We start from the raw sequence: 26,468 nt of genomic DNA on the forward strand, positions 1-26,468 counted from the left end.
CTCCTTGTTAAGCCAACGCACTTGCAGTTCTTTCTCCTCTTTTCCCTTTGCCCTCAGAGTTACGGGCAGCGCCTGTAGGAATGGAGTGTGACTGCCTAATTCCCTCCGAACCTTCAAAGGCAGTTAATCAGCCAGTGAAATTCAGTGGGAAATAGGCGCTCTTTTTCTTCTCGCTCAATGGGGATGTCTGGGCAGTGCCTGGAGGCCGGGGCACGCTTCTGAGCTTTGCTGGAGTCTCTCTCGTGACCCGACGACCCATTGCAAATGAGAATTTTTCAAATTAGTAATTAAACAGTTTGAAAAGTAAGGTTCATGAATCACAGAATGCTCTTCGTTCATTATGTGATGAGTGCAATTTAGCTTTAATTACGTACAGTGCTTCCTTGCGTACCAGTAAATGTTCTGTAGTCTATTTAGTGACTGTCAGAAAGTCTCTGAAAGCCCCGTGGGCGCAGTCAGGAGGTTTTCCCCATGTGTGTGCCAAGGAGCAAGGCAGCAGGTTGTTGGTGCGAGGGAAGGGCGAGCAGAGGGTGCTGCGCTGCAGAGATTCAGTTTGCACGGATCTGTGCTGCGAAGGTCCTCGCGCTGCTCTGACGCTGTGTAACCTGGCACGTGGCTGCTGTGAGTGGTGGGCAGCTGAAGCGGTGCGAGGCACTGAGGGTGGGGAAGCTGCTGGGTAGGAGGGCTGTGCAGGGAAGGCAGGGGCAGCACTCCTCGTGGTTGGGGGCTACGCATGGAGCTCTTAGGATGTGGTTGCATTGGAGTGGCTGCGTTCCTTGCAGATGGATGTGCTGTGCCAGGAGGCACTGGGCTCTTTATTGCTCTTCACCGAGTGGCTCTCCTGCTGTTCCTTGGTGCTTTTGACCTTCAGGACTGATTTTCGTGCTGCCTTTCCCTTCCATCCCTGTCCCCATTAACTTGGGTGAACAGTGTGGTAAATGAGGCGGGAGGTTTGGCTGCTGCACAGCAGCACGCAGCAGGTGTGGTGAGAAATGCGTGTCTGGAAGTGCCAGTGAGCGTGTTGGCACTGCCACCTTCGGAGCACCGCGGCCCTCCCTGAGCCGCACGGTGGGTTCCATTGGGAAGGCACTGTTAGGAACAGCTTCAGCTCCTCCGTGTGATTTGTTTCTCGAGGTGACTTGTTCAATGGGATGCCAGTAAGTTGTTCTTTATTTACATTAATGCATGTCATTAGTCTCTAATGGACCGTGAAGTCAAGAGGTGGCCTGGTCTGTCGTGAAGTAATTGCACTCTAAAGAAAACCAAAGCCACTGATTGATTGTGTCTTGCACACACTGCCGTCAGACACAGAATGTTCTGCTGTTACACAGTGCTACTTCCATGAGGAGACAGCGCTGCAACTTCAGAGCGAAACAGCAATTGTGCTCCGCAGTCCCTTCTTTCCAGACATTACGCTGAGTGCCATTTATTATGGGTCACTGGGAAAAAATGCTTATTATCATCTGGTGAAATCATCTTTGGCTGCAGAGGTGTGATTTGTTGGGGCTGATCTCGTCCTTGGGATGATGAAAGTTCTGAGCAGGATAGCAGACAAGTTTTAACCCAGGTTTTGTACAACTGATGTAGTGGTGCGGGGGGCAGGGGTTGGGAATTTGCCACTTGTCTGTCTTCCCAGTGTTGATGTAAAATTCCCTTAAAACCTATTACTAAGCTGACGTCCCTGTTACACGTGTATTCTCGAGTCCTCTACAACCAGCACAGAGTCAACAGCCCTTTTCCAAAATGGGATTTTCCTCTGCTGTCTTTCATAGTGCGGTAATTGGAAGCTACCGGAGAATTAAGATCCAGATAAGCCATGCTGCTGTTTTGTTGTGTTGACCCAAGTAAAAGTGGGAGGCTTGGGCATTTTGTTTTGGCTTTCCCCGTGTTCCATAATCGTCCTAGTCTTCTCTGATGCCCTGAGCAGTCCAAAAATCCACACAGAGCCTTGTATAATGGCTTTTAAAAAAAAAAGGGTTTTATCTTTTTCTTGACCCATCAGCTTAAGAACTGCCTGCTTTTTAATGGATTTTCTCCCTCACTAAATTGAATGGATCGTCCCTCATTATCATTTAAATAGAAGCCTCACTCCCTGTGAACATGGAAAATTTGAATGTGGTAGTAGAGCTGTGATAATTTGAAATATTCGGAAGGTGGGGGCGAGGAGGGGGAGCAGGCGGCAGAGTGCAGAATTGCTGAATATAATTGTCATGGATTCTCAATTTTGTTGCCACAAGATGGGAAAATAGACTAATAATTGTCTTCCAACCCTAGTAGAATAGTTGCCCTAGTTAGCTGAAGCTAACACTCTAATTGTCATGGGGGCACAGAGATGAATGAGGATGTATGCAGGGCACAGCCAGGGCTAAATTGAGTGATATACTAAGGCAAAGAGCAAATTGGCAATTATTGGCCCAGCTGAAAAGGTTGGCAGGTGTGCTGCTTTCTCACGAGCCCTTAGGGGGAAATTGGAAATATAAAATATCGACCATAAATACTCACTGATTAGGAAATATGTTGCAAGAGGTGCTGGCCACTTAAGAGTCAAAACTCTCCTTTTCAAGGGATTGACTTCAGCTGAACAAAAAAAGAAGGAAAAAAAAAAAAAAAGCAAGCCCTGCTACTAAGTTGTTCAGAGCTTTTTCCTCTCATGTCCCATCCCCCCAGGCTATCTGTTCAGATTTTCCATCATCCTATCTTTGTATGTTTGTTTGTTTTTCTTTAAATGTATTAACAGACAGCAGTCTTTTAGGAAATTGAGAGATTTTCCTCTCTCTGAATGTTCTTTGATAAGTGCTTAGCATATTGTATAGACTAGATATAAAATTCTCTCTCTGGTAGATGAATATAAAATAATTTCTGTGATTTCTAATTCAAACAGTTTGCTGTGATCTGCTTTTCTTTGTGTGCCATCAGTCACTATCTCCCCCTTCCCTCCTACTTTCTGTACCATGCTTCCCCTCCTGGGGCCGGGGGATTAAAGCAGCGGCAGGGCACAAAGCTGCAGGTCCATTACGTGTGCCTAAGGCTGAAGTACCTTGCCAGAAGCATGATCAAAAGATCTACTGAAGTGAGAATTGGACCGCAGTGGCACCACAGGTCCACATTTATCCTCTTTACAAACGGTGAGACGCGTGGGATGCCTGGTCTCAGCTGTAGGCAGGGTGCGGAGGGACAGAAGAGCTCTGTGTGATTCAGGCCAGGAAAAGCTGAGCACAGGGATGCTGCAGAGGGTGGAACCCTGAAGGAGCTCTTTGGAAGGCCTGGAATGGCAACATGTTGTAGAATCGCAGAATATCTCAAGTTGGAAGGGATGTGTAAGGATGGAGTGCAACTCCTGGCTCTGCACAGAAGCACCCAGGAATCAAACCAGAGGACTGAGGGCGTTCTGCAGACTCTTGTTGAGCTTGGGCAGCTCAGGGCTGCGCCTGCTGCTCTGGGGAGCTGGTGCCAGTGCCCAGCCACCCTGTGGTGAGGAACCTTTTCCAGAAATCTAGCCTTACCCACTCTTATCACAGCTTCATTCCCTCAGGTCCTATCACTGTCACGAGAGAAAAGAGACCTTCCCCTGGTGTGACTTGAGGCGTTACCTCTCGTACTGTCACTTATCCCCACTGTCACTGACCCCACCTGGCTACAACCTCCTTTTGGAGGAGATTGCAATTAAGCTCTCCCTTGAGCCTCCTCTGTACTAAACAATCCCAGTTCCCTCAGCCACTCTTCATAAGACCAACTGCATAAACTTTGTGCTGTTGGTGGTTGCCCAGCTCTAATTGTCTAGCTCTCTCCACAAGGCCTCTCTGCTCTTGGTGGAGTTAGCAGCTCCTCCCAATGCATATCATCAGCAAACTTGCTCAAAGCACCTTTTATACATTCAAGTCATTTATGAGAACATTAAAGAGAACTGGCCTTAAAATGGAGCCTGGAGATCCCCCTAGAACTGTCATCTGCAAACTTTTGGGAAACGATGGACAGTGGCTGCTCCTGCACGTACCGCGCTAGAATCTGATCCCTGCTTAGAAAAGTGAGGTTTTGTCATGATTTTTTCTTCTAGATTGCAATCGTGGTATTTACAATGAATGAAAAAGAGACCCCTTAAATAAAATTGCAGCGCATCTCCAACTCTGAAGGATGATGGTGTGGGAATAGTTGAGTTTTTCAACAGTAGGATTTTGTCTTTCCTGCCAGAAAGGTGTATTTTTTTTTCTTTTTACAACCGGTGTAATTAACAGGAGAGCTATCCCAGAGTAGAAATAATTCACTCTGTGACATAACCGAAATGTCTCGTCTGTGCTGTCTGGTTTTGTTTTTAACCTTGGGCTTAAAAAGAACTAAAAATCTTCAGCTGCAAAAGAGCACATCATCTGCAAAACGTTATAAGCCATTTGTCTTTATACACAAATGCCACCTGGCACTGTAGTTCCACTTACACATCATTAAATGCACAGACCAGCCTCGTTTTGCCCCTAACAAGTACCAGGCTCCCTTGGAAGCTCCAGGTATTCCAGGCAGTGCAGAGGGAGGCACGAGGGCCACCAGTGCTGGCATGGCAGCAGCCGTACGAGGCTGCAGCTGTAGGCTGCCCAGGAACTGCTCCTGCCAGACAGGCCTGCATTCGCCACCATACGTTTCTCCCAGCCTGGGTAGAGGCCAAGTTAAACTTCCACTAAGATTTCTTACATTTGCAGCCACATTGATCATTTTCCCTCTTATTTGATGTGGATATTGAGACACATGGATTGAACTGTGTTTGTATCAATCCCAAAAGATATGTTCTCTTTAGGAACATCCGCCGCAGTTGCATGCAAACTGTTCTGCTCTGGCTCTCGTAGCTGATGTTCATTGGGGCCTTCAGAGCTTCTCCATGTGGCAGTTTGGTATGGATCCTCTGAAAGAGCCCCCAGCGTTCCCAGCTAACCAAGAAAGCAACAGTGGTTTGTTAGATGTGCAGAAAAATGCTTGCAAGCAGCTCTAATTGTTGGAAAGAATTTTACAAGTTGAATCCAAAGAGTTCACCAGCTTCTAACTTTATACGCATAATAAAAATTCTGAGGGAGGAAAAAAAACCTGACTTTTTCCCCTTGATTTCCAGGAAATTTAATGTTAAAACTTGCAAGGGAGAAAGCGGTCCTTAGATGTGAGAAATGCCAGCGTAAATTGCCATTCCGTTTTAATTATTTCTGATGTAACTCTTTATTCAGCAATTGTTTATTCTTTTCTGCTGGGTGGTTTTAAATCATTGGCCTGCAGACTCCTGGGGCTCCTGGGCAGCCTGGGATGCCGGGCCGTTATCTCAGCAACGCGGCTCTGCGGTCGGCGCGCCTGGAAAGTATTTGGGGAGTCCACAAGTCACCGAGATTGAAAAGAAGTGTGTTACAGCCAGGCTGCTCGGAGGGGCTGTCTCCCTAGGGAGAAGCTTTAAATGAAACCTCCTGTTTCTGGTTTGGGTTATTATTTCCAATTTGTTAGACCCTGTTGGTCTGTTAAAAGCGAGCTGAGTGAGGGGCAGAGGAGGAAGCACCGCCCGCCCTGCTTTCCAGCCCTGCCATCTGTGTGCTCGGGGTGAGCGGCAGAGCAGCCATTGGACCAGCAGGACGGACTTGTGTTCAGCTGTCCCGCCTGCTTCTGGGGCTGCAGGATGTTGTGATTAACTTCCCTCCTGTGCAAAACTGAATTCCATGAGCGTTTGGTTTTTTTTTTTTTTTTTAAGTGTGTTTAGGAGGAGCGATGGGTTCCTTTTAGTTTCTCAAAAAGAAAGAAGTGTTGCTTCCCTTCATTTCCTCTGTTGCAGTTTCTGGGCAGTGTAGATGGAAGAGGTTTTATATCCCTCTGTAGCTTTTTACAGCTTGAAGGCGAATCCACATGTGATGCACAAAAGGTTTGCCCCCAAAAAGGATCCGTTACTGGCATCTCAGGCCTGCCCTGGAGCTGCCTCTTTCCCACAGAGCACAGTTCTCCAGAGCCCTGTGTGCCAGGCAGGGCTCTGAGAATGGCAGCGAGGAGGGTCCTGTTGTGCCGGTGGGGAGTTGCAGGTGTTTGCAGTAGCCCATGGTCAATTTGCACCAGTCTTTTTGGGGGGTTCCGTGCTGTTCTGGTTGTTGAGTACCACGGTAAGACGTGGTGCTGCTGCAGGAAGAGAGGTGATCTTTGGGGTCCTCCTGCAGTGCGTCGGTGTTCTTGTTCAGGCTTTGATACCCACTGCAATATCCGTGTTAGAAATGAGACTGCTAAGACTCCCTGAATCTTGTTTAATAAAGTCACGTAGCAAGGGCGTCATGATTATAAATCACGCTTGGAAATGGGCCTGCAGAGTGCTTGCTGGGTCATGTGCTGCTGCTCCCTCTGTGTCACATGCTGAGCTGTTCCAGGCTCCTTTTTAATTTCCAAAAAGAAGGCGTAGAGCAGCAGCTGCAGATAGAGGTGGAATTTATTTAGCTGCTTCAAGGAGGCCACTGCCAGCGACAAGTAGCAGCTCAGTGGCCTTGGGCTGTGGTGAGGGGAAGGAGAGCCAAGCGGCTGGAGGTGGTATAATGGAAAGAAAAAGCACTGAGTGATTTGGCAGCGTGTGAAAGAGGTAAGGATGTGGTAGAGAATGGAGCAGGAGGAGCTGGAATGAAAAGCAGAAGTAAACAATATAATTTAACTTATTCAAAAGGGACAGAATGCTTATTAAAGCTCCGAGAGATGATAAATTAGTGCTTCTGTGCTATTGTTTCAGATAGAGCTGTCATATGGTAATACTGCAGCGTGAAGGCTGCAGGCTCATGAATTCATAGAGGGGAATGGAAGTGAGCTGTGTGGTTACGTGGCAGAGCTGGAGCTGGTGAGGCAAGATGTGCTGCCTGAGCTGGGGGACATCTGTATGCCCATGTGCTGTGTTGGCTGTTGCCTCCTGAAGAGGGACAGCTTAAACAAACACTCCAGTGCATCCTTGAGTCCCTGTTTCTATGAAGATGTATCCCACACCAAGAGCCTTTACCTCAGCTAGAAGGTGCTGCTGAAGCACAGCTATCGTTTATGAAACCTTGTCTGAAATAGCTCCAGAGCCCTCCCCTGGAAATGCTCTTTTGCTGTTGCTCCCGTGGCAGCACGCAGGATGTCAGGAGAGAATTTGAGACGCTGTGCTTGTGAAGTTTTCCCCTAAGTAATACTGGGCTGGGGGAGGGAATCACAAAATGATCTGATCTTACATTACACAGAATCTCTTGCATTACTTACTGTGGCATATTGTTTCCTCCCACAGAGTTCTGCTCAATCGCTTTCAGGAAGAGGCTACTCCGTAAGTCATTTTACAGCTAATTCTTTCGCTTCTGTTGATGTTGATTGCAGAGGTCTACACCACCTATTGCATATCCACTGCCATGAAAGAAATGCAGGGTGTAAGAAGTAGGCGTAGAGAACGGGCCTGTCATGCACCTGGCAAGGGACCAGTCTGACATATGAGGGAGCATGAAGGGTCTGGGGATCCTTGAATTTAATTTTATGCCTCTGGAGAGAGGGTTCTTTGGTTGTTGGATGGTGCATTTGAACTAGAGAGTCAACTCCTGAGAATTGAAAGACATATGGAGAGTTTTCAACATTGGTGGGAGATGCTTCCCTCCTCTCTCCCACTCCTTCCCATATAGGTTATCATTTTTGCATTAAATACAAGAATCAGAGGGAAAACTATTGTGCTTTAAGAATTGTGTCCCTCACCACTCTGGACAAAAAAAGTCAATGCCCTCTTTTTTACAAGCCCTGAGTTACAGGAGAGTATAGCAGAAAAACAAAATCCCTTGTTTTCAGAGGAAGGTTTTCTGGTCTTCTCGCAGGAGAGTCCCAGGTACGGGGCTGGTGGTATTGGCATGTGTGTGCAGTGGAACAGTGATGTTGAATTGACCATTTCTGTTCACATGTCCTTTATTTCTATGTGCAGTCACATTTTGCTCGTGTAGAGGTGGTACAACTATTTGGGTACCATTGCTGCTCCAAAAAGGCAGGCACGTAGATGTTAGTGTGTATATTAATGACAAAATGGGAGAGGATATGAGTGGCTTAGCAATGTCAATATGAAAATTCCTGGAATCACATTTTGTATGGCTCTCATAACAAACGTGTGGTGTGTAGATATCTGTTACGATAAGGGTAACACTGGTGCATGCTATGATTTGTGTTATCAGAAATGCGTGATGCAAAGCTAAGCACAACTGAATCACAGACACTTTACAAAATACCATGACTTGAAAAGTCTTAAAGTATTGTGAATGATGTCACAGATTTTTAGACAGTAATGACACATATCTCTGAAGCATCCTTCTATCAAAAGCTTCCCAGCACCCCAGGTGAGTATCAGTGCTGAATTCACTGAGCGATGAGGAACATTTGCTCCAGGACAGGGATTGAAATCTATCCTGGCAGACTGGCTGAGTGCTGCCTCCCCATCACACGAACAGCTGGACTCACCTAAGCTTCTAAAGGCAGATGCTGCATCTTCTGTTTATCTGAAAAATGCTGTGCGCGCCTGTAGCACCGCATACATAATAATGAATCGCCTTCACAGATTGCAAGACTGAGGGCATGGTTTGGGAATGAAGCAGTTCCCCACTGGCTGTAACGCAGATTTCAAAATCTTAATGGAAAAGGCCCAAAGAGTTCTTTTTAGAATCTCTAAGCCTGTAAATCATAGGACTGTTTTCCAGCACTGCTGAATGTTAAAAAATTTACTTTTGTCTCTCAGATAAATGAATTTGAGAAAATTTCTAGCTCCTTCTTTGTGCATGTGCAGGGATAAGTTTCTTCTATTAGGCAACTCATAGCTCTTACCTCTCTTAGCAGGTTTTCCACATGCCAAGGCAGTGTTTTGAGATTGTGAGCTGGGGTTGCTTTTCCTTATGGGTTGTCATTTTCCCTATTAAATTGCCTTCTGCCTCACCACGTACCAGCTGCTGAGGCTGGCCATTTCTCTTAAGACTCCAGTGCTGCTCTAAATTGATTTAGCATAAAGCAGAGCCTATCACTTCCAGCCCTGCCAGACCTCACTGGCCCAAACCTGCTCTGGAAGCGGATCCTCCCAGGTGGCAGAGAGATGCTCAAACCGTGGCTTCGAGATGACTGGCCCCAACCCAGGGGTTGTCCATAATATCAGTAGCAGTTTTCTTATTCTCACAAAAGCAGCTGCTTGCAAAACACAGAGGCAGTGGTTTGGCTCTGCAGCAGACAGGTTGTTTGCCAGCTGTGGGGAAAGCACGGTCCTGGTGGTGCTAAGTGGGGAGCACACGCCTGCTGCCCTCCTGGTACTGCTGGTGTCACTGGAGGCTGCCACTGGTGAAATGATGAGACTCTGTGAAGTGCTAGTACTGCTTCCATAAGCAGCTGTGTGAGCACCACAAACTATTTTGCATGTGTTGCATTTTTAATGAACTTGTTTCAAATCTACTTACTTTGCCATTTGCTCCCTTAACCTTGCAGACCAGTTTGCTTTCAGAAGCAGTGGTAGAAATGTTAAGGACACGTGCTTTTGCAGAAAGAGTACTTAGAGCCCGTAGTAGTTACCTCGTATGAGAAGTCTCAGCCCAAGTTTCAGCCATCCAACTGGGGGTCCTGGGCAGGCCAGGAGAGCAGCACTGCCTAAACAAGGGCCATGCTTAGCACAGGTCTGAAATTTGGCTCTCACCAAAGTCAACAAAAGCCCCGGTTACCTTCAGCTGCACCTAGGTTTCATTTCTGCATTTGGAGCCATGAAAGTAGCACCAACAGTGATGCAGCGCATAGTTTCTCAGTCTATCTGAAGATGTCACAGGCAAAATTTCTTACAAAGCTGTTTCCCAAAATAAAGTTTGGAATGATGTGTAGTTCTGTGTGAATAGCACGGGACATGTCAATGTCTGTACTGTTTCTGCAAGCTCCTTATCTCATCAGCAGCATGTGTTTCATATGAGCTTCCGCTGTGCTGAGAAATAGAATAGCAGTTTGTTTATGGAGGTTCATATCTTATTCCCTTTATGACTTGATGGTTACATGTATGTACATGCACTTCCTGCACGCACAGATGAGATCTGTGATTTGAGTCAGGAAGGTCTGTCTGTCCTCTTGAGCAGCCAGAACAGGTTTTCATTCTGGTAACAGTACGAGAGGCCTGTCTACCCAAAAATGCACTGATTTGTTTGAAACTATGGGTTACAGATTGGCTGCATTGCTGAGGTTGGACCACCTATCAAATTTATTTCTGATACCTAAGTCAGTTTAGGATTTGAAATACTTACAAAGTGGCTACAGTGACTATGGTGCTCGTGGTTGCAGTATCGCTGCTGTTTGCAGCTGAGCCCATCACGCAAAGCCAAGCTGCAGGTGAACTTCACTAACTTTTACAGAGTACAGTAAAGGATGGAAGTGGGAGTTTGTAGTAGCTTAAAAAAATAAAAAACCTTTCCAAAAAAATTATGTAGTTTATTTATAAAGCATCTGTGCAGCTGTTCCTCTTCTGAAATGGAAAGGAATAAAATGCGGGAGCGAATAACCGAGTAAGGCTGAAAACATATGGCAGATGGACAGCCAGCGAAGCAACCTGCGGTCCTCAGAGCAGAAGTGCAGGGGGATGAGGCAGCTTTGTTTGATTGCATTTGTTCTTGGAAGCTTTTTTTTAAACAAAACCAGTAACATACACTTGACAACAGCGGCAGCTGATTTTTATTCTGAGCTTCTGCAAAATATCAAAGCCTTAGCGGCGTACTCACATCCCTGGCAGCAAATCAAATTCTGTTGATTTTACATCTTCCTTGTTGAGCACCGGAAACCGGTGTCTCAGATAGCTCAGACTGCAGCTCGTGGATGTGAAGAACCACACAAAGAACCCAGAAGGGCTGGGTCAGCGCTGCCCCGCAGCCCGTGTGGGAGCACAGAGATCCCTGTGTCCAAAGCTGCCTTTGTGACCGGCATCCTGAGGAACATCAGTGTCTGCATTAAGGTCAACAGCATTACTGCACTGAAGCATGCATTGCTCCTGCTTGGGAGTTCTCGTGGCTGCAGCTCGTGGGTGCGGAGGCGTGCTCAGTGACCAGAGCCAAACTCAACCTGTAACTAATGGGCTTCCTCTGCTTGCTGATCTGTCACACTGATGAAAAATCTCTCCTTGTAGGTAGGTAAAATTTTGTAGCTGGGCTGGAAAAATCATTGCTCTTTCGGACCTTTGATAAATTAGCATTTTCCCATGCCAAAAATCAATACTGGAAACAGGGCTCTTGTTATGAATCTAAAACTCCTTCAGTTGGAGCCAAAGTTAAATGATCAAAAAAGTGAATTTAGTATGCACTTCCTACAGTGGTGTGCCTGTGGACTGGCAAAATGAGCAAAACTTTCTGGACGAGATTTACGAATAAGGGACCAGTCATTCTACAATAAGTATCAGTCTTGTTTTGCTGTGATGCCAAGTGTAAAAGAGGGAGTGTAATTGTCTTCCTTTTCTGGGCAAGAGGAAGAGTGGCAGGTAGGTTCTCTTTGGGTGGAGCAACACTCTGTCTTAGAAGACAGATACTCAGAAAGAGGAAGGAAAAAGAGACCCTGATGAAGTGGCGTGTGGTCTGTAAGAGCAATAGCAGTGCAGGGAATGACAAAAGATAGAAAAATGAGAATATATTATAGAAATATGAAGACTTTTTAAAGGGCTTCTTTCTATAAGACAGCTGGAATATGTGAGAGCCGAGAACAGAACTGTAGGTGTCAATCCAAAGCAATTAGCTTTTGCTGTTGTTCTCTTTGTATGTTTCAAAGTAGCCTCACTTCACAGGAGTCACCCCAGGTTCGAATTCACATGGGCAGACAGCATTTCCTGGATGAACAGCCCATGATAGTTTGCTCTGAGGGCTGCATTAGGCAGGGCCAGGCTGCTGTGAGCCAGCCGAGCTCAGCTAGCCCCTGTGTCTGTCTGTAACCCATGAGCTCAGTGCTGGTGACTAATTAGAGCATATATTATTCCAGATTTGTGCAGGCTCTTGAGGGTTTTTGAAGCGTCCTGTGAAAAGCGTAAGCAGAAGTACAAACAAAATGAACTACGTACTTCAGCGTTACGAATACCGAAGCCCATGAACATCCTTACAACACATTTCCTTTAGAAGTTCCTTTCCCGAAAATCTGTTTCTTCTTAGATGACTTCTGCTTTTAATTAGGATGAAAAGTCCCATAAATTTTCACTCATCTCCTCGGCCATAAATAAGCACAAAGGGCTCTCTCTGGCGAAGTTTCAGTCCGCATGAACCAGTGGCACTGGCACTGAGCTGCCCCAGAGGCTCCCGAGCAGCTTTGTTCGTGCAGCAGCTCAGGCTGCTGCCTGCTCCTTTCCGTGCAGCCCCAGCACAGGGCGGCTGCAGCCAGCTGGTGCTGTGAGCCCCTGGAGGGAGGGGGGAGATGACTTCTGTGTGAGTTTTGCCCATCTTTTCAATCTTCCTGCCATCACCCTGAGCTTGGTTGGGAGTGCTGGGGGGATCAGATCTCTAATCGTCCAGAAAGATGCTGTTATACAAACTCATCCCCCGAAATTCCCTGTGCTCCTCAGCTTTTGGGGCAGGATAACCTTGCTGTCAGTGGCCTTACACACTGAAATGAGGAGTTGTCTTAAATCCATCTTGAATTCACCAGCCTGGAAAGGATTGCATCTTACTGAAGAGGAAAGACAAAGGAGTTTGAGGGAATCTGGTCTTTATTTCTGGACCGTTTTGATTAAGACTATCCTGAGGCAGTTGTGTCATATATATGCTATAGCTTTCCTTGCATAACAGGGCACAGTATTTGTCTCAGTGGTTTTCACATCGCTGTGTCTTCTCCCAGCTCCCTTTCCTTACAAGCCCATGCCTCATTCTCCCTTTCTCTCCATTCCCTCTACCAAAACCAACAGAAAGGCAATGCAAACAGACGATGGATGGGGGCTGGGGCAGCTCTCCTGGTGAGCACAGAGAGCAGGGGGTAAAAGTGTGGGGCCTCTGTGGGGATTTGGGTTTCATTTTTTAATTCTCTGTTAGTCTCACGCAGTGGGAATGAGCAGCGCTGGGGCGTTGTGCCTGGAGGAGGGGCTGGCAGAGCTGGGGTTTGCTGTGCTGCATGTGGCTGTAGGTTCCTCAGAGGAAATTTACGTGGTGGGGGAGTTCACGCTTTCTTGTTTTATCTCGTATCTCAATATGCCCTTGCTGAAACCTACACCCAAAACCACGGCGTGTAAGGGGAGCAGCAGAGGAAGTAACAGTGGTGTTAACTCATAATACTATTGTAGAAGTGAGACGAATGACATGTTTTGGTGACCTTAATAATAGGTGAACAAGAGAGAACAAGGAAAAGAGATGGAGTGAATTAACTTTGTGGATGCTGTTGGCATTAGAGAATGCTGCCATTTTGTTGCACTGTACAATTTAAAATATTTAATTGCACAGTTCTGTGGAATAACATTTTGTCCTCGTGCTCAGGAACTGATTTCTCTGATGTCCCAGAATGGTTTTCCCTGTATTGAACTGCTTGGAAATAAACAGATCAACAGAGGATGAGTTATTTGGACTGATGATAAAGCTACCTGCATATCTCTAGGTAAGGGAGGGTTTCCTGTAGGTTTGTGGCCTCTGCTCATTTGAATCACATATCTGTCTCCTTTTTTAAACTGTGATTCGTTATTAAGGGCTAGGGACAAATCTTCATTGTCTTAACAGAAAACATAGATGCAACTGTAATTTAGCAAAACAGATACAATCCTAAGTGAGATCTCACACCATAGAAAGGCTCTGGTAACATACTGAGAGGTGTGGTGGCTCTGCTGCGAAAACTGCAAATGGGAGAAAATCTGTTGTGTGCTGCAGGTTGAGGTTTCTCTCTTTCTCACTTGGTGTTTCAGCCTGGCTGCAGTGTAGCAGGCTGCTAAGATGCAAACATACTGGGGAACATAGCTGCGTGTACTGCAGAAAGGCAGCACTCCTGTGCTTGTGATGGGTGGGAGAGCAGAGGGATGGCACCATGTCTGCTTCCATCAGGGCGGGCAGGTTGAGGAGCAGGAGTCGGATGGGTGCTGGAGTGGTGGCTGCACGTCTGCAGTGCTGCTCCTCTAGGAGAGGAGCCGTGCAGCTGAAGCCCTGCTCAGCCGTGTGAACGGCTTCTGGGCACTCAGTTTTCACTTCTTATCTCCTTAGCATTTCAGCATTGCTGTTCCTTGTTGGGTCTGGCCCCAGTCACCATGACTTGCACAGTGGCATTTTACAAAGTGAAATAACAGCCATGTGCCTTTCTCCTTCTTACGACAAGTAAGTCAGTGGAAGTGTAGCAGTCCTGCTTATGTGATGCAAAAGGACCAATGGCAAGAAAGCCAGGGAATGCAGCACAAGGGCAACAGCAGTGTGCAACCTGTGTGTGAGAGATGAGTTGCAAAGGGACGGGAGGCCTTTCAGTGCTGTTTGGCAGCCAGCAGGGCCAGGTGCTAGATTAATAGCAGACTATTTGTTGGAGTAAAACCTTTTTGGAGGCAGTGGTGTAATTCAAAAGTTCAGTCGTTGCTGTACCCAAAAGTTGGTCATTGTCCATCTTGCTTTAAAACCTGTTGCTTGATGGGCTTGGTGCTATAAGAGAAATGTTTAACTTCCAGCTGAAAATACCCAATGTTCAGCTTAGCTCCCAGTGACTGCAGCTGGTCTTTCATTTTTCAGCTCCTCACAGGTCAGGAACTCAAAGGCACTGAGGCTGAGTAAAACTGTTTGTCACTCTGAGCTCTGCTTTGGTTTTGTGTGAATTGTCTGCTTCTGTGGCACTTTGTTTCGTGACTTTTTTAAAGTTTGCTTTACTATACTGTTCTTGGAACAGACACAAGAACCAAAGATACTTTTTAATTAGCCCCGTGGCCCATCCGGGGTGTATGTGCTAACATCTTGGCTGTACAGTGTATTTCCAATGAAAGGAAAAAGTTTGCCATAGAGTCTGGTAACCCTGAGGTCAGTTTAGAGCTGAAAATTGCTTTTGATTATGGTGTTAGTATATAGCTCAAAAAAATAAAATCAAAAATCTAGCAAGAACTCATGGTCCTTACAGTGATGTAAGTAGCACACTCAAGAAATATCACATGTAGATTTTAACAGAATTAATGGTTTTATTTATAAATTCTTTATAGATATAGTCCTGTACCACTAATTGCGAGCATTCCAAGTTTTGCAGCCAGAATGGTGGGAAGTTGGTATCCTGTGTCCTCGTGGTGGCCCTGTCTGCAGTGCTCTGTACTGGAGCACAGGCTGGCTGGTCCCTGCAGTGCAGCTCCAGGTGGTGTGCCCGGTATGGTGGTGTGCCCAGTATGGTGGTGTGCCCAGTATGGTGGTGTGCCCGAGTTCTGCTGGCTGGGCACTGGACTGTCCCAGGAGCGGTCTAAGTGACTCTCGACATGCATTCTCCAGCAAGCTGCACCGTCAGTCTCTAAGAAGCACGTTAGGACCGTGTAACTGTTAGCTGTTTGCAAACCTGAGTTTATCTATTTGTTTTAAACCAGTTCTTTACTATGGTAGGTCTGCTTTAGAGGCTGTCAACTGTGGTTCTTAGGTTTTCTGGGCATGGTCATGCTTAATCTTGGGGCAGTTCCTGCTAGCCTTGAGACGGGCTGCTCAAGCTGAGATTTTGGGCCCTGTGTAGCAATTGGAACACTGCAGTGGCACAGCATGTGCTTTTAATTCATGCAGCATCACACTCAGACCAGTCAGTAATTACCAAGGGGAGAAAATGGTAATGCTGAGAAGGATAAAACATGCATCATTTTTAAAAGGCTGATGAGCCAGTGCTGTCAGCTTCAGTGGTTAAAACTCCGAAAGTGATCTGGTGAGTCACCAAAGCCATGTGCCCTCTTTTCGTGTCCTGGTTAAGAACACCAGGTTAAGTCAGTGGGTGAAATTTCCTGCTGCCATCAGTAGGTGAGGACTGACCTGCAGGGCCTGGGCAGCAGCCTGAGCAGCTGAGAAGCTAAGTGCAGAGGGATATTCTTATTTCAGTGAACCAAAGATTCAGAACTTGTTCTCAGAAATCGTTCATGTTCACAAGGCTCTTCAATGTAAGCATTTTTTGTAGCAGAATACAAGCAGATGTTGACACAAGCATGATTATAAGGCTCATGATCAAAGTTAAATCAAACCTTCTCTTCCAGTTTGCAAAACAAATTTTCCCCACAGTGTTCACACTGTTCTTCCAAAGCTGCTTAATAGCATCCACGCCAAGTAGCAGGCTGGTTTAAGAGTAAAAGAGCTTGAAGCATGAAGATTAGGATATGACAGCGAAGAAGCCCAAGGCCAATAAGTGCTGTGTAACTGGCAGGCATCAAGCTGTGATGGGTGGAGGGCGGTCACAGATTTGTTTTAAGCGTCTTTCCCTCCCACTAAGGACTTGCTGTTCTCTAAGAGCCCTGATTCAGATCATTTCTAGGGAGCCAAGGGAGAGGGCGGGAGAGAGTAATAAATGGTCCCTTGAAAACAAGAGTCAGTAATACGTGCCACATAGCCTATGTAAGTGCAGGCAGTTTCCTGCTGAAGGTTCATTTCTGAGAGATTGAGAGCACTCGAACAGGATGCTGCAGCTTCACCAAACGGTTTCGGTATCAGTGTGTTATCTGTGGTCATTCCCCTCCGCAGCTTGCGGCGAGCTTCTGGTTAGCAGAGAAAGACACTTCGAGCTGAGCTGGCATCAGTTCCCACCTACTTAATCATGTACGCTGCGAGCTGTGCGGTTAGCTCGAGTCCCCTGGTTGTCTTGTGGATTGCCAGTGACAGGAAGGTGGAGATGCATTGAGTGGTTCAGACAGGAATAGCTTGGTTATCTGATGGTCACCCCAGAGACTGATAAAATTCGGTGAGCTCTTTTCTGAGAAGACATCAAAAAAGCAGAAACTGTTGTCTGTAACCACCTGAAGAGTTTATAACGTCAAGGGAAATTTTTCTTATCTTAAAAGCTTCAAAACTGTTAACCCGTCTTAACCACTGCAGACCACAGCCGTGCCTTAGAGTCTCGGTGTGCGCGGTGGAGCCGGCAGAGACCGTCCTGTGCAAAGGCTGTAAGGCGGTACTGGGGAAGTGCTATCGATCACATCTTCGAAAAGTGCTTTGGCCCTTCAAATTGGAGGCGAACAGCTTGAAACAGATGAGAGGAGCCGGTCTTTTTGAGGGATCGCGCTCCGTGTTTGCAGGCAGCTCAGTCTCCCTGAGGCTGTCGGTTGCCTGGAGTTCGGGCACGGAGCGATAAGTCACCCTTCAAAGCCAGCCTGCCTGATGAGCCTGAAGCCAAAGGGATGGTGGTGGTGCCATGGGCTTGCAAGGGTTAGAGCAGGGGTGCTTGTCATATTCTCAGGACTGCTTAGGGCACCTGATTTATTTTCCTGGTGCGTTTGCTGAGCGAACTGCAGGATTATAATGGGCAAGATTTAGAGAGAGACCTTGGGCAAAGCGAGGTTTTAAATTAGTACTTTAAAGGTGGCCTTGGGCAAGATGCTCCGAGCCTCACAGCCTGAGGTCCTCATTGTTCAAGTGGACAGTGGTAGTCATTGCCATTGCACGTGGAGATGGACGGATAGGAAGTGTTCTCCTCGGCTTTGCTCAGCATTGGAAATAAAGAGGACATGTTTTCGAGGGCGTGTGTCTGCATGTAGGTAGGAGGTAGGAAACGCTTTTGTCTGCCTATGCTGCGCAGCTCCGTCTTTCAGTGACAACCATAACAATCAGTGCTTTTTGACTCAAAGCTATTTTCTTTCCTGGTGCAGATTGTCTGGTATGCATAACGTGTTAATTTAACAAAGCATTGCTTTTGATACAGCTTTAATTTTTTAACAACAGCTCGGAGGCAGTGATGTACAGATTATATATTGTCAGTTTCCCAATTAAAGTTTTACAGGAAAATACTCTGGTTTTGCTTTAAGCCTGTGTTGAATTCTTCCTTCTGGCACTTGTGCAAATGAAAACTGTGCTGTTGCAAAGCATCCATTTGAAACCTTGAAATATTTATTGCAGCTGCACTGAATACTGAAGCAGAAATCTTCCTGTAGGCTTGTTGATGTCTGTCATACGCATATATTTTGTAATTAAATGCCTGGAAGTGTGTGTGCGTGTGTGTGGTTGGTTTCTGGTGCTTTAGGTTTTTTTGCAGGTTTTGTTGCTGAGCTGTTTTTCCCGAGAGATGATTTTAGCTCATCCCTTTCAAGAGTTCTTGTGAAATCTTAGCCAAGGCAAGACCACATCTTTGCAGGATAATGTAATAAAAATGAGGGTCCTTTTAGTTGTTGTACAGAACATCAAAGAGGTGGCTAAACTGCTGCCCTTCCTCGAATGCCAGGCCTTGTGAGGGTCACTCCTGCAGCATCACATGCCTGTTTGGAGAAAGTGGGATGGAGAACACCCAAAAGGACAAGGAGGAAATATTTTGCTCTTAAAACATTACTCATGAACTGGACAATTGCAGCCATGTGTAGTTTTTAATTTTATATTCTCTTTCTCCCTCTTCTTCCCAGCCCTTTGTCTTAGATAAAAACGAACCAGTGACTTTTTATGTTTCTGTCACCTGGAAGCAACAGAGTCTGACCATATCCAGAACACTCTGCTAATCCAGGAAAGCCTGCAGCCCAGAGGAGGGTTGTGATCATGTGCAGCCTGAGCTGGAACTCATAGCAATGTAGAGCAGATATTAGGGAGCATGAGGAGCCCACAGCTGCAGCACCAACAGAGTGCACCACTGGCTGTGGAGTGAGTGCCATATGGCATGTCCCCCGTGCCCTGGTGGCACAGGCAAGGTGCTGGCCTCGGCAGGCTCCCACAGCAGCACAGCCCAGCTCCGAGGAGCATCGCCAAGCTGTGCACTGAGTGATGTCTGGAGGAATTGAACTGGAGCATCAGCTCATTTAGATTAACCTGCAGCAGTGTTATCCATTGCCTGGATTTGTGAGAAAGCATGGTAGCACCGTGATATTTGCAGCAGCATCTCAATCTAACCGTGAGTGGGTTTCTGAAAGGGGGAAGGGGCAGCTGCTTTTCTGGGTAGCGTGCGTGAGGTGAGCCCTGGGAGTGCGGTGAGCCAGCAGCCCTCAGCAGGGCTTCAGAGCGCGCTGCCAGTCAGTGCTGTGTGCTGCTGAGGTGCCAGGGGAGCCACCTGCCTGCCTTGGAACCAATGCTGTGCTCTCGTGTGGTTAGTTAGCACTGCCCTTGTTTTCTGTCTTTGTTTTTATTTCCAACCGATCTCTTTGGATTAATCCTACTGGTAGATAATTATGACTTTTATATTCACATCTTCTCCTCAAGCTTGGCTGTGTTATTTTTGGACAGCTCTTTAGGACTTTATTATTTTTTAAAACATATTGTGTCTTTATTTGCATATTTGTATTTGAGAACAAACAAACAATGATACGTTTCACAGTGCATCTTTGTTCAAGTGTTTTTCTTAGCAAATAGAACTTTTTCAGGCGTGCCAGAATCAGCTTCATTATATAAATCCTATTTATGGCTCCTATTTAGAGCAGGGAGGGGAGGGAATTTAAGGGACTGTTGCCACAAACACTCTTTCTGGGGCTGTGTGAGGAGGTATTACAGCAGATCCATAGGGTAGTGGCCTTTTTGTCTGTTTTGTCAGCATTTCTTCTTAAGTTCTCCGTGTTATTTCCTTTGCTGAACACTGGAGCAGAGGCTGAAAACCTGCCCAGAAGGGCAGAAGGCCTGGGGAGCTGGGCTGCATCTGCTGGGTGAGGGGCACCATGTAGAAACCCCTAGCAGGCACCGAACAAGATGAGGCTTCTGCCATTGCTGCAATGGGCTCGTGATACATAAATGAAAAGAACAGATATTTATGCAGGAAATAAAAGCCAAGGCATTTGTTATCAAAACCAAAAGAAATTGATTCCACAGCAGAATCTTATCCGAGTGACTTTGTTTGTATAATGGGCAGCGATCGATGTGAAGTTAATCGTTTTATCTGAGGGATGCTGGTGCAGGCTGGTGATCAGTACTGTGTGCTGCTGATCGGCGGCACTGTGCTTGGCACACAGGGCAGAAGGCTGGGCAGCAGAGCCTGGCGGGCCCCACTTCATCCACAGATTTGGTGGGTCTTAAGGTATCGTGGGGGAAGGCAGAACACAGATCCGTGGATTTTGGAAAGGGCTTCTATTGATTTCCTCAGCTGAACGATGGCCTCTGAGCTGTGGGGTTGGCAGGATTGATGTGGTAGCTGCCTTTCAGAAATAAATGCTAAAATCTGGCAAAAAGAAAGAAAATCAGTTCCTCAAAAGCTTCCAGCAATGCTGCTATTCTGAATAGCAGTGGGAGTTGTTTGGGGCAGCGTAGTGTTAAAAGAAGTCTCAGCGTTTGAACATGCATGAAGAGGTATGCAAATGAACTTCAGACCAGTCTGGTGTTTAGGAAGAAGGGCTGTGGCATGCTTTCAGCTGAAGTGCCCATACATTACCCATCTTGTTGGCCCAAAGTGCTGTGACGCGTTGTGCATCGGTGACTAACGCTTTAAAGTTTCTGTTCAGGTGGTTGGATCAGCAATCAGATGGGCTTGTTGGGAAGATCAAAAAGGAGGGCAGGTTCTCAAAGGAGAAAGAAAAATAAGAAGGGCAGTTTGCAGTTTCACATTAATTTTCTTCATTGCTCTACTGGACAGCCAGGGAAAATGAGAAAATGATTGCAGGAAGGGGCTGAATAGTGTTGAAAAGTGCAGAAACAAAGCTGTGGGGATGCCTGCCAGCTCTTTGTTGTGGGCTGCAGAGGGCAGGCAGGATGGATCATAACCTCAGGCATGAGGTGTGCGAATGGTTCGGTGTCTGAACAGTGTGTTTGGCACAGGACGGGTTTTTTTGTGAGCTTTTGAGGATGAGGGGCCTTTTTGTGTTTTTTTTTTTTTTTTTCTGGTTTGTTTTACTGGAGGGGAGGAGTGTGAAAGATCCTCAGTAAGTCTGCTTCATGCTCTGCACCTGATCTGATCGGAACCTTATCTCTGGTCCGTCTGTGCCTTGGGCAAACATCCTTTTGCCATTCTGTTCGGGTAGCTCTTTCCCTCACTGGCCTTGGACAATGAGTGGGAGAGCAGCAGGGCTTTCTTCATCTCTGTGGCAGCGGAGGGAAGTTGCAGCAGTCCCAGCAGAGCTCAGCATGTGGGGCAGAGGGGCTTTGCGGGCTGCATGGGATCAGATCATGGCTGCAGCTTTACTTTGCACGCTGTTTTTCACTCACCAGAGCTTCTCAAGTTGATCGATTTTGTCAGAATTTGCTTTAAAAGAAATGAGTTCTTATCAGCAGCAGTGAAATCTAAGGCAAACATGTCATTGAAAATAAGCTTACAATGGCTTTATCAAGATCTCATGAGTTGAGGTTTTGAGATATTTAAACACGTTCAATTGCTACCAAGCTGGAAGCACATGTAGGAAGGATGTGTTCTTAAAGACACGTTGAGCAGCTGGATTCAGAGCTTCTCAGAGCCTTACTGTTGGCGTTCTCTGATTTGAGATTTGTAGCAATATGCTTCTAATAACACTGTGTTTCATTTTGGTCAGAATCTGTTTCCCCTTTACCCAAACCTCTTTTTTAACAGTAGGTATATTTCATTCCTCGCTTAAGGAGTCTATTTAGTGGCTTTCAACCTTTTCAGTTCACAACCACTCTAAGAGAACCACCACAAAAATGGTGGAGCTCCTTATTTTGAACGGAAGGCCGTCTTGACCACAGGCTTGCTTTTCTTAGCCATGTTCTTACAGCTAATGTAGGAGCACAAGGCAGAGCTGGAGGTCTGGTGTCCCGGGGCTGATGGGCAGCTTGGCACAGTGCAGCACCAGGGCTGATGGCAAGCAGTCCTGCAGAGGTTGTGCTCCCTTAGGCTCTGTGCCTTCCATGGTGGGCTTTCCTTGTCCTCCCTGGAGCTGGGATCCCATTGGTTTGGATGTTGCATTGGTCTCTGATGCCTCTTTAATTTCACTCAAGTGGTATTTGTGTGATGCTGTGGTGCTGTGAGAGTTGCAAGTGATCCCGTTACTCAAGGACACCTTCCTTGGTTGGAAAAACTTTTCAGTGAAAATCATCCTGGAAGTTAACATGTTCATTAGTCACTGGAGTGGCTCACGAACTGTAGTACAAACTGCGGATTATTTCCCAACATGTCCTCCTCCCCTTGCTTGCACACATGTTGCCTTTATAATAATCTTTAAAGTTGCAGTCTTGAGTGCTTATAATTTCAGCATCCTGAATGCTAACCAACAAAGGAAGCGTGGTTTTGTGTTCAAAGCACAGGGCGAGGAGCCGGCAGGTCTGCACCGTGCTCCCAGCACTCCTTGATCTTACCAGCAGTCTGGGCGCGCCGCTTGCTGAGCTGCTCAGCGTGATACAAGGTGGGGAAACCTCGGGGTGTCGTGATGAGAGGGCTGGTGGACGTGCAAAGCACCGTGAGGGGTGCACGTGTTGGGGTTGGGAGACTACCGGTCCCAGCGGCCTCCTGCTTTGCTCATGAGCCAGCCACAAGCAGTCCCGTCCCTGGAGGTGCTGGAGGCTGTGATGGGCCCTGGGCAGCCCACGGCAAGGCTTGGGAGGTCTCTTCCAACCTAAGCCATTCTGTGATCTGCAGTGTTTTTTTCCTTCATTGTATTTCTGTGTTCTGCACGCAGGGTTGGAGGAGAAGGGGGGATGGCAGACTCAGCACACATCAGCACAGGTTCCTGCCAGCCCTTCCTGTGTGTCCCACCACAGCACATTGCCTCTGCCCAGAAAGTCCTGCAGAACCCAGCGTGCTGTGCTCCAGGTGGCCCCTTGTTAGCTCTGCATTTCCCCGGTTTCTTTGCATCTCCAGGTCTGAGTTACACAGCTTGGTGCTCCATCAGAGCAGCCTTTCTCTGGCTGCAGCAGGAACGGCTGCTGTCGTCTCCCCTCGGACGGCCGGGTTCCTCTGCAGCCTTTCTCCCCACTCTGCAGCCTTTATCCCCACTCTGTCCCGCAGCGCCGAGCCGCACGCAGGTGTTCCTCCGCTCTGCCCTCTCACATGCACCGCAAATTAGTAACAGAAGCTAATGGCCCAGCATGCGGCCATCAAAGGGCTGACAATTCCAGCCTTTCCAAAGGGCCCTTTATGTCACAGCCCCCCACGAGACCTGTCCGGCTGAAAAGCCCATTTGTCTGTCCCTGTGTGCGGGCCTGCCGCAGCTCCACGGCCGCTGCTGGCCCCACGCTGCGCCCCTGACTGTTGCTGCTAGCAACAGATAACATCGCCGTTCCCCGCAGCGGGGCCGCAGCACATCAATCATCCGGCGCAGATAAAGGCCCCGGGCCTTTGGCCCCATCCCTCGGTTGTTTCTAAATAATTTCCAGTGGCTGAGCATGCTATGGTGTAGGCTGGGTAATTCAGTCCAGAAAACTTCATTTCACTAAAAATGCTTTGATTTCTCCCCCCCCCCCTTTTTTTTTTCTTTTTTTTTTTTCCTTCTTTTTTTTTTTTCCTTCTTTTTTTTTTTTTTTTGAGTAAAGACTGTTTTTGTTCAAATAGATGTTTGTTTCGAAAGGGGGAGTTTAGCTGATGAAAGGGATGCCGTGAAAGTTCAGAGTGAGAATAATAAATAGAACTGTGTGGCTAAATGTAAAGTACAACCACGCGGGCAGCAGAAAGAATGAGCATTGACTGGGAGCCACAAAGCGAGGGGAGCTCCATGGGAAGCCTCGCTCTGCGCCGGCGTCCTTCAGCTTCCTGAATTTAGATACATTTAAATGGAGATTAATCTTTATATATGGGTAACATCATCTCTGCCACACCTTTATTAAAGAGATTTATTGCCGGGCATCAAATTACACTTTTAACACAGCCTAGTTGATTTTTGGTAGCAGCAAATCATATTTGTAACTACAAATAACTAAACAAATGTGACAGTAGCAAATTCTCTCCTTGACACAGCTAATTCTTCATCCTGTCTTAACGTTCTGCCGTAAAGCCGTAAGGAGTTGTGATGCTTGGAGCCTGGCAGTCCCAGGTTTTGTCCTTACCACTTAGCAATCCTTCAAAGAAGAAACCACTGCAGTTTGTATGGAGGAGCATTGCAGTCTCAGCAGTGGGGAAATGCTATCTTTAGGCAACCCCTTCCGCAGTCTGTCTGGCTTGTGCTGTGCATGTCGGTAGGATGCAGAATACCCAAGGTAAAATCCAGTTAGGTCATAGATAAAACCTCTGTGGAAACCCTAAAAATGAAATCTCGATCACGTTGCCCTCTGCACATGCATCTTTGCATACTAATTGCATGGACCCTTTGTATTTGTTTGGATACTAGTTACCACTAGTTGGCAGTGGGAATTGGAGGCTATGCTGCTTTTAACCTCCCACTTTGCAAGCCTCACCTTTCAAGGCTCGTTGGTCCTGCTGGTATCTGCGAAGTACAGGCTTGATCCAGTATGTGTGCACTGCTGCTGTTGGGTGGTGATGAGTGTCTCCCAGTAGTGGAGGTCCAGCACACTTGTTGGTCAGGTACAGCTGCAGACTCCAGCTGCACAGCAGTGGTCAGGTATGCTGAACAGCAAGTCCTCTGCAGTTGTTGGAGTCCTGAACAAAGGCTGTTTTGCTTTGCTTTGAGCATGTGATACTCTTTAGAGAGAAATGCTTCATAATATTTTTATCTTAGCTTACAAATTCAGTCGGAAATGTGCAGTGTAGCTAAGGTAGGATAAATGTTCAAGGACCTGTAACATTTTAAGAAAACGTATACTTTCCAGCATGAAAGAATGCATGTAGGATGCTTGCAAATCAGAAACGTGCATGGCTAAATCCAAACTGGAGGGAATTTGGGAAGTATGCACAAGGAAGTAACAGAGCTGAATTCCTATGGCTGTGTTTAAGCAAAAAGGGACTTTGCTTGTTCAGTTGTGACATGATTGGCATTAATGCGAGCTCAGCCTTTCATTTTGGTAGGACAGGACTTCATCCAGAGTGCTCCTGGACGTACTGTGCTTCTGGGATATGTGGAACGTGATGTGTGTTTCCTACTTCACTAAATGAGATATATGATGAACTTGACAAATTTTCTGTAAAAATGAAACATTAGGTTGACAAAATATACCTGTCCAGTACGTCCTTCACTATCTTCTATGAAAACAAAACAAGTTTTATCATTGATCCTGCTAGATTTTGACATAGGTAGCAATAAAACATTTTCCATCCAGCAAGGTGACTGCAGATTGCTTGTGTCCCATCTTACTGATGTGCCACTGCCCTTCAACTTAAAAAAAAATAAAAAATAAAAAATACTTCTGTATGATACTGCCAAAGAAGTAACACAGGGAATGACAGAGAAGGGTAGGCTAGAATAACCCTGAGGGTGCTTATTTTCCTCAGCATTAACTTCATATCCACATTCATTATGTGAATGGGCCAGGGAAACAGTTTCTGTGACAAATTGGAGCGCAGGGTAGGTTGAACGGACTCGGTTCAATTTTAGGTAATGGTGTACAATCATCTCTATGGCAATGCGGAATGCGTGGCGTAGTCCCTCATTTAGAGAAGTTTGAATGCATAAAGCCCTATAAGAAACACTGTGATAACTCAGTTTCGTGTTTTTAGGGAGAGTTGCCATGCATACAATTAGCTGCTCCGTTCGCTCCCCTCCCTTCTTTCAGAGCAGCAGCAGAGCTTCCCTCCACCTCCAGCACCTGCTGTCGGGTTGGCACTTGCAGCAGCGTGCAGCTGGGAGGAGGATGGGCAGCCAGAGGCAGGTCTGCAGGAGATGGACAGGCACGCTGACACAGCTGTCATTATGCTGTGGCAGGCAGGATGGGTTACCCTTCCATGGCACTGCTGCGTGCATTTATCAGATGAAAGACAGTTTCACTTTGAATGGGAAGATGAGTGGAGTCGGTACTTTGCTGCAAGCTGCATGGTACTTGGGCAGAGCAACCTGCAGCATCTTAGCTAACACGTCTGATCCTTGCCATAGAGCATGGCTAGTACTGTGCTGAGAGGTGCTTATGGAAAATGGAACGGCACTTGTTGATAAACATTCTTCTTGCTAATTGACCGCTGTGTTTGCAGACAGATGCACAGACCTCGAGCTTCCCACCTACTCGTGCAAATCCCTAAGATGGGCTAATTAACTTCTCCATTTTCATGGCAAGGTCTCCTGAACGGTTATGCAAAGCGAGCGAAAGAAAGCGCTGGGCTGCAAGGAGGAGGAGAGCCAGGCTGCATGCAATTTGTGTGTTAAGAAACAGCCCATAGTGCGTGTCTTCCTTCAATGGAAGACACAGAATTTCCAATTGAACGGGTGGGTGGGAGAGCAATCATCAGTAAGGAAAGATCCGGAAGCACAGGTTCAGCCTCCCAGCTTTTAGAGGATGAGCAAGGAGTAATAATGGCATGTTTTGATTTTACTTGCCCTCAGCAAGCCGACAGCAGTAGATGTAACCTAGATTGAGCACAGCATCTTGTTTGAGCCAAATCTAGCAGATGTTAATGTTGGAAATAGATCCTCTGCAGCTGAGCAGATCGCTCAGGTGAGCAGAGACACG

The 26,468-nt window shown here is 46.7% G+C and overlaps 1 protein-coding gene across 24 annotated transcripts in view; it reads left to right on the forward strand.

Moving 5' to 3' along the window:
• Positions 1–26,468, forward strand: part of FBRSL1 (fibrosin like 1) — a 417,340-nt gene that overhangs the window by 171,199 nt on the left and 219,673 nt on the right. For 20 of the 24 annotated variants that reach the window (XM_090152701.1, XM_031592758.2, XM_031592768.2 and 17 more), the window contains one exon: positions 7,244–7,279. The exons of the other annotated variants lie outside the window; for them this stretch is intronic. In XM_090152701.1, coding sequence (XP_090008827.1) covers positions 7,244–7,279 — 36 coding nt within the window. The remainder of the gene's footprint in view (positions 1–7,243; positions 7,280–26,468) is intronic. 24 annotated transcript variants of the gene reach the window in all.

This window comes from Phasianus colchicus, chromosome 18 (genome assembly GCF_987193195.1).
Source record: "Phasianus colchicus chromosome 18, bPhaCol1.hap1.1, whole genome shotgun sequence".
In the NCBI taxonomy this organism is placed as follows: domain Eukaryota; kingdom Metazoa; phylum Chordata; class Aves; order Galliformes; family Phasianidae; genus Phasianus; species Phasianus colchicus.